The sequence below is a fragment of the Diabrotica virgifera genome, chromosome 7, assembly GCF_917563875.1.
Source record: "Diabrotica virgifera virgifera chromosome 7, PGI_DIABVI_V3a".
NCBI classification, from domain to species: domain Eukaryota; kingdom Metazoa; phylum Arthropoda; class Insecta; order Coleoptera; family Chrysomelidae; genus Diabrotica; species Diabrotica virgifera.
The window spans coordinates 9,275,499-9,289,893 of NC_065449.1; the positions used below are offsets into that span (position 1 = coordinate 9,275,499).

The 14,395-nt window shown below is 35.2% G+C and overlaps 1 protein-coding gene across 1 annotated transcript in view; it reads left to right on the forward strand.

Moving 5' to 3' along the window:
* The window catches only part of LOC114339845 (putative uncharacterized protein DDB_G0282133), a 537,905-nt gene that overhangs the window by 509,693 nt on the left and 13,817 nt on the right, over positions 1–14,395 (forward strand). Inside the window, exon 5 of the mRNA XM_028290534.2 lies at positions 13,704–14,061. Within this exon, the coding sequence (XP_028146335.2) occupies positions 13,704–14,061 (358 nt within the window). The remainder of the gene's footprint in view (positions 1–13,703; positions 14,062–14,395) is intronic.

The window sequence follows — 14,395 nt, forward strand, 5'->3', positions numbered from 1 at the left end:
AAGGAACTGGTATTTTTCGTTTCGCATGATGTGACGCAGATGCGCCGTCTTCATTTTCTTGATGGTTTAAAAAAGTTGGCATTCTTGGTTGACTCTCTTAAGGACATCTACATTTGTGACTTTCGCCGCCAACGGTATCTTTAGTATACGGCTATAAAGCCACATTTCGAAGGCTTCTAAGCGGTTTATATCCCTCGTTTTGAGTGTCCAACCCTCTACGCCATATAGCAGCACCGACCATACGTAGCACTTAGTAAACCTTAGTCTCAGTTGAAGATCGAACTCTGAACAGGTCAGTACCTTCCTGAATTTTACGAAAGCTTGTCGAGCTTGCTCAATGCGATATTTTACTTCCCTGTGCGATGCCCAGTTTTCAAAAAGCCACGTTCCCAGGTATTTAAATTTACTCACTTATTCAATGGGCTTGGTATTCAGTGTTATGGTGGAGTTTTCAAGTGCATCCAAGATTCTGGAGATGATCATGAGTTTGGTCTTTTTGGTATTAATCTCTAATCCCATTCGCTTACTGTATTCTCCGATAATAGTGGCAAGTTGTTGAAGATGGACTATGCTGTCGCAAATTAAGACACCATCATCCGCATATCGTATGTTATTGATCAATACTCCATCCACTTTGATTCCCATCACTGCATCTTCCAAAGACTCTCGAAATATGGCTTCCGAATAAATGTTAAATAAAAGAGGGGAAAGCAATCCCTGTCGAACACCCCTTCTTATATGTATGTGTTTGCGTATAGAACTATCTATTTTTATTTGTGCAGTTTAATACCAGTATAAGTTTTCAATGCATCTCATGTCTTTTTGGTCTATATCAAGTTTCTTGAGGATCTTGAAATAAAATCAGTACATAGCAAAAAACCAGCGAACTGACTGTATTATAAATGTAAATTTTAAATAATTATCGTAAAACTAATTACTCCTTTGTTGACTTTGTTTTTACTGTTACCATCGAACAAATACAATCATCTCTTGGCGGAATCCTTCATTGTTAATAAAAACTGTTTGTTTTTGAAAAAGCATTAATTGGTGCGACGCCATCGACAATTAACTTACGACGGCCTTGTAATGTAATTCTAATGACGACCATTGTTTTGTTACGCCTCTGAAATCGTAAGACTCATCTCCGTCGTCGCGAACATCGACTGCACTTCCTTTTAATTTAGATAAAAGAGAGAAGAACCTAGATCAAAAATAACACAGCCCGTTATAACACCAATATACTTAGATTATCTTTACTGAATTGACGCAGAGCCGTCTCTATAACCCAGTTGTGAAAAATGCAGAAAATACAAACAAGTTGAGGACTCGTGAATGAAAAGTTTTGTGTAAATTGGGTTTGAGTTTTATCGAATACAGCCACATCGAAGGTGTCCCAAAATTCATGAAAAGATTTGAATTTGCCACCATTTGTGCAGTAAAGTGTTGATAACGAAACAAAAACAGTTTGACAGCTGACAATTTAAGGGTAGTAATTTAACTTAGTGTTGTACATAAAAAACAGTGGTGTGTAAACAATATCCAACAAAAAAACTATAGCACTGCACTAGTTACAAATGGGACAAAAATAAAAGTACGATCAGGTACCATTTTCTTTCTTTTTATGATTCACCAAACTAAAATATTCAGCTTATAATATCTGCTGAAGCAGGACAAAAATTAAAAACTGACTGCGAACTGTTGCATTATATTTCCTTCTCCTGCATACTGTAGACTTTTAATAGAAGAAACACTGTTTCTCAATTAATTTATTTGCTTCACTATACTTCGACTGTGGACTTTAATAGAAACACTGTTTCTCAACCAACAAATTGATGAACCATGGACGGCCTCAACTTCACTCTCATAAATATTTAGAAAAGGAAACTATAGTATGTTTCTCGACAATAAAGAATACAAAAGAACTTATACTTTCGCTCGAAGACAGAAACTTTACTAGACTTTTAATGGAACCTGGCGAAAAAGTCGGACAACCAGCCCCTTTAGTAGCTGTACAGGTTAGGAATAATATTTCTCAACGATCCAACGCCAAGGGAGTTTTGCTTATCGAATTAAAGTTTTTTCGATCGTTACACAGCCTCCCCCACGATTTTAACTTGATGCCTACCTCAACCACAGTTTGAAATCGAAATAGGAACCATGCAAAAAATTATAACGATACAAAAAAAGAAGAAGAAGACTTGTTCGTTGCAGTCTTATAACATTCTAACAGACTAAACGTGACTCAGTAAACTAAAAGGGTAAAACTAAACTTCCAGGTTAGAAAACAGTAGCATTTTTTTGGCTTTTGTAACAACACCTGTTTTGTATGATAACAAGAAAGGTACTAAAGTACATTCAGACTCCAGCAAATCAAACAAAAAAGATAAAAGGAACTATATATCTAATAAGTATTGTAAATATTACAATTAATATTAAAAAAGCGCACGGAAATACAGACATATATATTGTAAAGCGTAGGTATAAACAACCCTGTCTTAATCCCCGGTTTGTTTTTATCGATTTTATTTATTTGACGACTTCATTTTAATCTAATGTAATCTCTTCCATAGACTGCTACTACTGCTACTAGTTTTATACTACAGATCCCCATAGTGCTGTATCGATTGCTGTTTGTTAATAATTTGTAAAACCGAGATCACACGGAACGTATATCGGCGGTCTTCGAGAGTTTACGTCGGCGAGAGAAATGGAAAATAGATAATAATAAATAGAGCACGGTTGGTGCATCAGGGTTAAATTAATAAATATTTACTTTTTGATAAATTCAGTCCACCAGTGTTAATGGTAGATATTTCAGTAAGTGGTGTAATTCATACAATGATATAAATTCCAATATCACGTCGTTAGACCACTCCATAGTAAAATTACCACGACCCGGGCCATACCTGCCCTCAACCGCGTTGGAAGGGTTAGAGGAGTAAGTATCTGCTGTGTATCAGTCTACTACTTGCCTTTGAAACATGTTGATTTTTTGTGGTCTGTTCGTTTCAAACATAAATCTATTAAATATAATTAGTTCATGAATTGTTCTTTTTAACTCAATTATTTAGTTTTTTCAACATATTCTGTATGTATCTAAACATTTGAAAGACGGTCCTGACCGTATTCAAGCAAGTGCAGCAACATCTGCACGCAGTTGTTGATCTACGTTTTTTCAAAGTTGTTAGAAGTCCGTCTTGTCGGTCGCAAGAACCGATCTCGGGACACAATGAGTGAAGATCCTCGCCTTTGATTGAACCGAGTCAATTGAAGTTGCTAAGTCTAGCAACTGGTATCTAGTATTAGAACTGCAATTGTGATGGAAATTGTCTACAGATCAGTGTCTCGTGGAAATGGATTTCCACGCGATCTTAAATTAACGGTAAATTACTTGGTTGTACTTTGCGTCTTGTGTGTTGGATATGTATGAGAGTATTCTTGGAGGTTTACGTTACTTTGAGGCTCAAATGGCGTGTAGAAAATTGGTGGAATAAAAACTGCCTATTTTTCTTATAGGTTTCTTGAACTTGTAACCAATTAAAACGACTGTTTATTATTATACTTAGGTTTAAATGGGTTGAATGCCTTTTAGGAACTTTTAAATTTATCAATTTTAATACTACATACTGCCATCAATAAATTTTTGAGTAGATAAACACACAGTTTTATACCCCTAATGCCGCGTCCTAACTAATAAAAATTTGCGTAAAACTAGCTGTTTGTCGCAAATATTTGTTGCTCGAGGTTAATTGTACTAATGTGGACGTGTTCGTCGCATAAATCAGACGCAAAAATTTTCGACGCAAACAACGCACACGCTCCATCGGTTGTCGGTTTTCGAGCTAAGATCAAATGATTTAAGCACCGCGTTCTCACTGGTAAAAATTTGCGACGCAAATTTGACACCTCATTTGTTGTTCTACCTGGTATAGTGACGAAGGAATTATATACGCGGTAGGACAGACAGACGGACAGACAGCCTACGTTAAATTTCTCACCTTTAATACCATCCTTGGATTATAAGCTTTCATTTGATACCTCATTTGTCATTCTACTTGCTATAGTGACGGAGGAGTTATATTCGCGGTCGGACGGACAAGAGGGACGGACGTGGACAATTCAATGTTTTCACATTTTTTCAAAATTGGTGAAAACAACAATATAATAAACTTTACTTAATTGGTGTTTCAAAACTACTTACTTTTAACATTACACAATATTACAAAGTTCCTAGCAAGTTAAACTTCACAATGATTTAAAATAATTAAGTAAAAACCTATCTATACATAACATATTAGAACATATCTGGTTCGTCCACATAAGTAGGAATAACAATTTTTAATTTTCTTGTTTTTGTAAAGAATATTTTAATTCATTTTCTTTTCAATATTATGGGACACCCCGTATATACGAGTAGGCCAATACCTAATTCAGTGAGTATGTATTAATTTTTATCATTATTTTCAAGTAAAAACCTTAAAGTTTTTTGTATGTAATTACCTGCCTACTCGCCTCATTTTAAAAAGACAATTCGCCAACCAACTCTCTTGGTTAACAGTCACTTACAATCATTCCGAAAAGTGTATAGAAACTCAATATAGTCCTCGCGAGTGATTTATACTTTATACTACTCAGCAATAGCAGTACGAAAAATAGCAGGCCTGCTCCAGCTTGTGCAACGAGAAATGACAAGGTAGGAAATATTTTTATTACAATTTACTTTAAGGTCTGGTTTTTTTACTGTTATTTTTTTTTATTCTATTTTAAATTCACCCTATGCTAAACAGTCCACTAATAAAGCTCACTGAGTTAGTAATCTCCTCCAAGATGATTTATTGGTCCTTCGAGCCGGATAGATCCATTTTCTATATTTTTTTCTTGCATTTTTCATTTTTCTAAGAGGGTAATATAGTCGGGGAAAGTTTCTTTTAAACCTGAATTGTTTGATTTTATTGTCATACTTTGCTAATTTACAAAGATCAGAATTAAATTCAGGTTATTTAACCGCATTTCCTTTGACTTTATTTTTTTGTTATTCTTTAACATAAGGCGATAAAATATTCTTTACCAAATTAAAATCACGTATCAATTAGTAAATTGGTTTTTTGTTTGTGCCGATCGTTAGTGGTACCTATACCTCAGTTAATGTTGTTTTTTAAGTAAAAAAGGAACACATTAATGTAAAAGTAATTATTATTAAATTGTCAACGTCGGCCAATAGACAAATTTTGTTATAATAATTATTATACAGGTTGACTCTATTATAGATGAAACTGTGTGTTTATTTTACACAGTAATTTTTATTTAAAGGGTTTATGTTTTATAATTATTTTTTGTCTATAAATATTCAAATAGCAGAGGACATAGTTTTCTATTTTATTAGCACAAAGTTCGGTTGTATTTTATTAATTTTCGTGTGGTGAACCTATTTTATTTCCTAACGCTAATTTCATATTTTTCTAAATTTATTAATTCTACATTTAAATTTACAAAATGGCAGATAAAATTAAAAAATATCAATCTTTAAGACAAGTTGAAGTGCAACAAATGACTGAAATTCATGCTGTTGCTTTAAAGGTAGCTGCTGACGATAAGAATTTTTACCCGGTTTTGGAAGTTATGTATGAAGGATTGGAAAAAATTCCTGACAATTTTTATGATCTTCATAATAAAATAATTATGTTAGTTTCTGAGCAAGATAATGAGGACGCGCTATTTAAAGTCGAAGATGATTGCCGTAGTAATTTTGACAAATTATATTATAAAATTAAATTAACATACGTGCAAGCCTTTAGAAAATCTTCAACATCAAGTCAGCAAACTACATCAACTTCACAGTCTCAAAATCCTTTACCTATAAATTATTTTAATTTACCGAAACCGGAATTGCCATCTTTCAGTGGAAAAATAACTGAATTTAGAAGTTTTATAGATCAGTTTGATGCTCGCGTTCATACTCTTACTTACTTACAACCAATTGACAAATTTAATTTGTTACTATCGTGTTTAAAGGGTGCAGCGCGCGATGCTGTGGATCATATTGACATCACAGCAAACAATTATCCAATTGCCTATGATCTGCTTTGTGAAAGGTTTAATAATGTTAGGGTAATCGCTGCCAATTTATGGAATAACCTTGAAAGTTCACCACAACTGACTTCAGAAGATCCAAAAGAACTACGCAAGTTGTTAGATACATTTTCGAAAAATGTGGCATCTCTAAATAAGCTAGGACTACCCACAGTACATTGGGATTTTATACTTGTTCAAATGATTTTAAAACGATTAACTGTTTCTTTAGTAACACGTTTTGAGCTTTTTCATAATAATTCAACCATCCCAAGCTATAAAAAACTGATTGATTTTTTAAATCAAAGTTGTCTCGCTTTAGATAATATTGATTTTCACACTAAACCAAAATCTAACTTTTCTAAAAAACCTAATTCTTCCAAATCTACATCATTGCTTGCTCAAACAGAACCTGAACCAAAATGTTCTATCTGTAAAACTAATGATACCCATGCCATTTATAAATGTCCTAGTTTCGAAAATGCCTTAGCACTAAGAGACGAACTTATTGCCTTACTTGCCAAAGGAGGTTTTGAGTTGAAAAAATGGTCCAGTAATGTACCCGATTTATTGAAAGGATTAGCTGTATCAGATTTAGCAATAAAACCTCTTACATTTAATGATGATATTTCGTCCAAAACACTTAAAGTATTAGGGTTGGAATGGGACGCTTCTTCGGATACATTTGCTTTTAAAGTTCAAGTTTTAGACTCTTCTTGTACAAAACGTCATCTTTTGTCCAATTTAGCAAAAATATTTGATCCTCTTGGATTTTTATCTCCAATAACATTTCTAATTAAACGCCTTATTCAAAGAATATGGACTCAAAAGATTGGTTGGGATGATGCTCCAACAAAAGAAATTATCCGTTTGTGGAAAAAATACATTGATGATGTAGCATATTTGAGTAAATTAAATTTACCTCGTCGTTTATTAATTGACGATATTTTACGCTTAGAAGTTCACTGTTTTGGTGACGCTAGCGAGAAAGGTTACTGCGCTGTCTTGTACTTTCGATGCTTATCACCTTCAGGCCAACCTTTTGTTTCTTTTGTTATAGCTAAATCTAAGGTCGCATCCATTAATAAGGGACTTACTATTCCCAGATTAGAATTGTCTGCTGCGGTTTTAGTGGCTCGACTAGTCTCCTTTGTTTCTTCTGTTATTAAAGATAAAGTAGAAATCAAGGAAATATACTGTTATTCTGATTCTGCTGTTACATTACGTTGGTTACAATCTTCCCCTCATCAGTGGAAAACTTTTGTGAGCAATAGAGTAGCTTATGTGCAGGAACGAGTAACTTCTTCATGTTGGCACTATGTTCCTTCTGAAGAAAATCCTGCTGACATTGGTTCAAGGGGTTGCTTACCCTCTGAGTTAATTAACTGTTCCAAATGGTGGGCGGGGCCAACCTTCTTACAATCTGATCCGCTAACGTTCTTTGAACTTAATTCAAAGGAGTCTACTAATGTAAATTTGGAAGTGCGGACTGTCGCATTGATTGCTGAAATTCCCAATAATTTTTTAGATATTTTATTGGATCGTCATTCGTCTTTAAATAGGTGTGTTCGTTGTTTGTGTTACATTATTCGTTTTTTCCATTATGTAACCAAAAACCGATATGGTAATCTGGAAATAGGTTGTTTAAGTTTATTGGAGCAACATAACTCCTTACTGGTTTGTGTTAAACGAACACAGCAGATCTTTTTTAATACTTTAATAAATTTTATCCAAGATAAACAGCTGCTTCCAAAAAATTTAAGAAAGCTTTCACCTTTTATCGATGCAAAGGGAATTCTACGTGTAGGTAGTCGCCTAGCTAATGCGCCCATTTCGTATGATCGCAAATTTCCGGCCTTACTTCCTAACAGTTGTAAATTAACTGATATGATTATTGAATCTACTCATCTGCAATATCTACACGCCGGGCTTCAAACTGTTCAATACCTAATTTCTCAGCGTTTTTGGATTATATCTTCCAAACGAGCCATTCGTAGAGTACTGTCTAAATGTGTTAAATGTTTTAAGGTGAATCCTTTGTCCCCAGTTCCGTTAATGGGAAATCTACCGCTAGCTCGAATATCTCAACTAAAACCTTTCAGTAATGTTGGAGTTGATTTTGCGGGCCCTTTTCCTATAAGAGCTTCCAAACTTCGAAAGTCTCAAACTCTTAAAGCGTATTTGTCGCTTTTTATTTGTTTCTCAACAAAAGCTCTTCATTTAGAGCTCGTATCTGATTTATCCACTGACGCGTTTTTAGCTGCGTTTAAGCGATTTGTCAGTCGTAGAGGCCGATGTCAACATGTTTATAGTGACAATGGCACTAACTTTGTTGGAGCCAGAGCAGAACTTAACAGATTGGCATCACAAGCTGCTTCTCATGAATCTATTCAATGGCATCTCATTCCCCCTTCTTCTCCACACTTTGGAGGTTTATGGGAATCTAATATTAAGACGGTAAAGGGTCATTTAATTCGCACAATTGGAGAACAAGTACTAACTTTTGAAGAGTTATATACTATTTTTTCTCAAATTGAGGCCATCATGAATTCGAGGCCAATATGCCCGTTAAGTTCAGACCCAAACGATCTTAGTGCGTTAACTCCAGGACATTTTTTGACCATGGAGCCTTTGAGTGCTCCGCCCGAAGAAACGTTGCTCGATGTTCCGCACAATCGGTTGAATCGTTGGCAATTATTAAATAAGTTGCACCAACAGATTTGGGAACGGTGGTCTAAGGAGTACCTCCAAACTCTTCATCAAAGGGCTAAATGGAATTCTCCGTCTCCAAACGTCCAACTAGGTACCTTAGTGGTAATCCGCCAAAATAATATTCCCCCGCTACAATGGCCTTTGGGCCGTATAATTGAGGTTCATCCTGGATCTGATGGTATAGTTAGAGTGGCCACAGTGAAAACTAATAGTGGTATATATAAACGCTCTATAGTAAAATTATGTCCTTTGCCTTTTGAGCCGTAACAATACTGCGTATTGTGGTGGGCGGTTGTGGTTCGTCCACATAAGTAGGAATAACAATTTTTAATTTTCTTGTTTTTGTAAAGAATATTTTAATTCATTTTCTTTTCAATATTATGGGACACCCCGTATATACGAGTAGGCCAAGACCTAATTCAGTGAGTATGTATTAATTTTTATCATTATTTTCAAGTAAAAACCTTAAAGTTTTTTGTATGTAATTACCTGCCTACTCGCCTCATTTTAAAAAGACAATTCGCCAACCAACTCTCTTGGTTAACAGTCACTTACAATCATTCCGAAAAGTGTATAGAAACTCAATATAGTCCTCGCGAGTGATTTATACTTTATACTACTCAGCAATAGCAGTACGAAAAATAGCAGGCCTGCTCCAGCTTGTGCAACGAGAAATGACAAGGTAGGAAATATTTTTATTACAATTTACTTTAAGGTCTGGTTTTTTTACTGTTATTTTTTTTTATTCTATTTTAAATTCACCCTATGCTAAACAGTCCACTAATAAAGCTCACTGAGTTAGTAATCTCCTCCAAGATGATTTAATATCTAAAATACACAAATGATACATTTCACACACAAATATAATATCACATAAAATTGTAACGTGATAGTAGTGATGTTGAAAAAGTAACTATTCGTTACAAAGTACTGGTTACTTACGAATACCGAAAGTAACGATTACTATACAGAGAGGCAAATCGTTACTTTGATTACTTTGATTACTCTGATTACTTCGTTACTTCGTACCAATCGTACTGGAGCGAGTAACAGCTATTGTATCTACTATGATTACTGTGATTACTCTGATTACTTCATTACTTCGTACCAATCGTATCAGAGCGAGTAACGACTATTGTATCTACAAACAGTACACTTGACTACTTTCTATAAAAAAAAAATACCAATCGTATCCCAGCGAGTAACGGACGGGACCGGTATTTTACTAGTGTTATCGAATGTCGTTATCGGTACGATTACGGGTACTGAAATATAAAAGTAACAAAAATAATCATAGTAACCAAATGATTTTTATCCCTTAAACAGATCGGTGAAGGTCGTTGTTATATCGGAATACTTATACAAAATACCTACCTACTGAGAAATACGATTCTCAATATGATTACCGGTACTCAAATACAAAAGTAACAAAAGTAATCATAGTAATAAAAGTAATGAATAGTTTAAATGATTACTTTATACAAAAGTAATGGTAGGGGAGCAAAGTATGCTAAATGTGCAGTCACTCGAGCGCTTTGGAGACCTGTTGGGTTGTGAAGAGTAGGTCCTAAAACCAAAAAAAGTTAAGTAACATTTTCCATTTTAGTGGGCGCTTGCTATTTTTTAATTTAATTTTCCATTTCCAACAATCGTTTTTTCCGATTATAACGCCATCTATGCATAATTAGAAAAAATGTTTCGAATAAAAGTTACTTGTTTTTTCGTAAGGAATCCAAATCTGCAATAAAAAATGGGGGCTCCTATTTAAGATTTTAAAGTAACCCTCCACCCCACCTCCGCGGGGGTCGTGTTTGGTGCCATTCGATAGATTTTTTAAAAATATTAAATACGTGTATTTTACAGTTTTTCGACCTGATGTTTATTTCGCGAAATATCGCGGGATTCGTATTTAAAATATTAAATTTACCCCCCACCCCTCTCCGTGGGAAGTCGTATTTGATATCATTCGATAGATTTTTAAAAAATATTGAGCACATATTTTTTAATTTTTCGATCTGTCATTCATTTCGCGAAATATTCGCTTTTTTCTTGTAAAACTTTGGGACTTACCCATTTCCTTACGCCCGGCTCAAATCGTCAGATTTTTGAAATATACACTCTTGTACATGTACTTAACTTACCTTATCTTAATCTGACAATTATGAGTTTTTTTAAGGATAGATTTTTTTTTCGGGCCCCCCTTAACAAACTCCCCTGTGTTAAGAGCCAATATATGGTAGAGGTACATCTGCATGGTACCAGGTTTCTCCCCATATGATAATCTGACGCGCTCGAGTAACTGCAAAAATCCCCGCTTGGGCTCACCTACCATAACGATTTATCCCTTAAACAGATCAGTGAAGGTCGTTGTTATATCGGAATACCTATACGAAATACCTACCTACTGAGAAATACGATTCTCGATGTGATTACCGGTACTCAAACACAAAAGTAATCATAGTAATCAAAGTAACGAATACTATAAATGATTACTTTATATACAAAAGTAACGATTTGTAACGAATACTCGAAAGTAACTAAGTATAATCAACATCACTACGTGATAGTATGAAAAAATAGAGGATACGGCAACGGTGTTACAAGCGATGGTCGGATCCAATGCCAAAATCTACACAGACATATTAGGGTGCACTAATATCCAAGATGTCCACAAATGGTACATATTGTCCCAACAAATTTAAAAGCGATATGTGTACATAAATGCGAACCAATTTAACTGTGTCACAACATAAGGTATAAAACAAGTAAGGTGAAAACGTGATATAAAAACTTAAGAAATGATGATTTGTGGTACAACGCTAACCAAAATTTTAAGGTCTAGAATCTAGAAAAATATAATACCACACATTTGCATGTTTTGATAGCCTCCATTTCCTCCATCGTAACTTCTTCTTTTATCATCACTGCCGACTAAAACAAACTGAATATAAATTCACCTAGTATCGAGTTTTTCCTTATCGTCTTCCGGTACACTCAAACGGCATCTCCCAAAAACTTTCAAAAGTTTGTTTATTTTTCGATTATTTCGAAAGATCTGAAGTATCTTCGCCGACGCCGCTCTTCGGCGTCGTTGACAGATTGATTTAGTTTGAAAAGTTTTAACAGGAAGTTTAGTTGAATATTTTAGGGAGTTTAATTTACCCCAATACGAATACAGCAGCGTCGTGGTGCGTCGCGCCAATGTATACAACCGCTCAAGACTTGTCAGCTGAATGTAAACGAGCTGCTGCAAGTTTGCATAGAACAATATCGGGAATTATTGTTCAAGGTGGCAGGTAATTATTAGTTTATAAGATATTTCACTTGTAATAATGTTTTAGACAAAGACGAAGTTCTTGGATAAAACAAAACCACAAAACTCATTAACTACTTATAACTATCAAAATTATTTCTATCTGTTTCATGTGATTGTGAGTGTTTGTATTGTATGTTGTGTATTGTGTGTTGCATATGTATTGTGTGTGATTGAAAACATGTGTCTCGCATTTTCTTGTCCGCTGTTGTTGGTAAATTCGTGTTGTTCACTCCTTTTTTTAGTATTGGCTATCAAAGTCTACTGCATGCTGCTGACGGGTTTGCTACACTTTTTTCTTGGGCACTAAATCCTACTAAATGAATGCAGCGGGCTTTTGTTGCCAAGAAGAAGAAGTGAACATAAAGAATGTACTAACAATAGTGGATAAGAAAATGTGAAACGTAAGTCTTGAATCAGACCCAATACATATGCAACACACATACACAAATAATAAAAACCTTATCTTGTAAAAGGTATATTTAAAATCCCTAAAAAGGGCTATATCACAACAAAACGTTTTCGGAATCAATATTCCATCATCAGGGTTATCACAGGTTTACATGCTTTAAGCCACCAAAATATGTGGGTAAAAACGTTGTTTTTGAACAGTTGAGGTTACATTATATTATTTGATTTTAAAGGATGTTCAAAATATTTCCAGATTAACCCTTGGCATTACATGACATCAACCATATTGGTTGGAAATTTGTAGGTAGGACCTTACATGACAGAGTTTGCTAATTGGAAATTTGTAGGTAGGACCTTACATGGCAGAGTTTGTTGGCAAACTCTGCCATGTAAGGTCCTACCTACAAATTTCCAACCAATATGGTTGACGTCATGTGATGCCATGGGCTAATCTGGAAATATTTTGAAAATCCTTTAAAATCAAATAATATAATGTAACCTCAACTGTTCAAAAATAACGTTTTTACCCATATATTTTGGTGGCTTAAAGCATGTAAACCTGTGATAACCCTGATGATGGAATATTGATTCCGAAATCGTTTTGTTATGATATAGCCCTTTTTAGGGATTTTAAATATACCTTTTACAAGATAACACCTTGAATATCCTATAGTATTTAGATGATAGTTGCTGTTTAACTTGAACAACTGCTGCGTGTTTTTGTCGAAACCAAATTGGTAGTCAGGAACTAAGCAGTTTTATTCAAGGAAAGAACTCAATTTCTGTATTATTAATTTCTCAAGGATTTTAACCAGAATCAGTATCATTTAGTTGTTACAGATTATCTGATACACCTGCTATACAGAAATCACGGACATCTTGAAGTTTTCTTCTCTCTATTGGTCTATATGTAGGTTCACCTGTAGAGTAACTTTTGAGGTTATATCTGAAGTTGATGTTTCGAATTGTTATCACCACTGGCTAGGAACCTTGATCCAAAAAGAAATTGAGTTGATTTTATTGTGCTTGGGAGCAACTCCTTCGGGTAACATCCGTGTACATTTTAAAATGAATTGAAAATATTGTAATTTGTCTTAATAATGAACATATAAACATTTTTATCAAAAAACACCAACACCTTTTAACATAGCGGAAGTAACTCGAATACCAAGTATATTATTGATATTTTTTGTTGCAGGCGTTGGAATAGTTCTGGTCACTGTAAGCGGAGTAGCATGGAGGCTCACCTCGCACGACTCCTCCACCTGCCGATCAATGTTAGGCTTAGGTAGTACCGAATCTGTGGAAGTGTGTACTCGACGTTTCGTCCCCAGGCTTCCACCGGCGTACGGCCGTCCACACCATCCGTACGCCGCCATGATGTACCCCGAGTTTCAATACAGGCCTCCTCCGCCCAGTTATCAGGCTTCGATGCAGGAGTATAGGTTAAGGCTGTTGTTGCTGGAGAGAGGAAATACGCCGCAAATACAGAGTGGGATTCAGAACGCCGTGTCGCCCCCTCCGACGTATAGGAGTCAGTCCGGTAGTTTGTTAAGGTAAGATATTTTACAATTGAATCAATCCATCATCATCATTCTCTTTGCCTTATCCCTATGCGGGGTCGGCTTCCCTATTGCATTTCTACACACAATTCTATCTTGGGTCATATCAATATTAATCCCCTTTACCAACATGTTCTGCCTAATCGTCTCCCCCCAGGTCTTTTTTGGTCTTCCTCTCCTACTCCTTCCAGGAATCTCCACTTCAGCAATTCTTCGTATTGGGTGATTAACGTCTCGACGTTGGACATGACCAAACCATCTTAAGCTCTCTCATTTTGGCATCAATTGGTGCCACACCTAGACTTCCCCTAATATACTCATTTTTAAT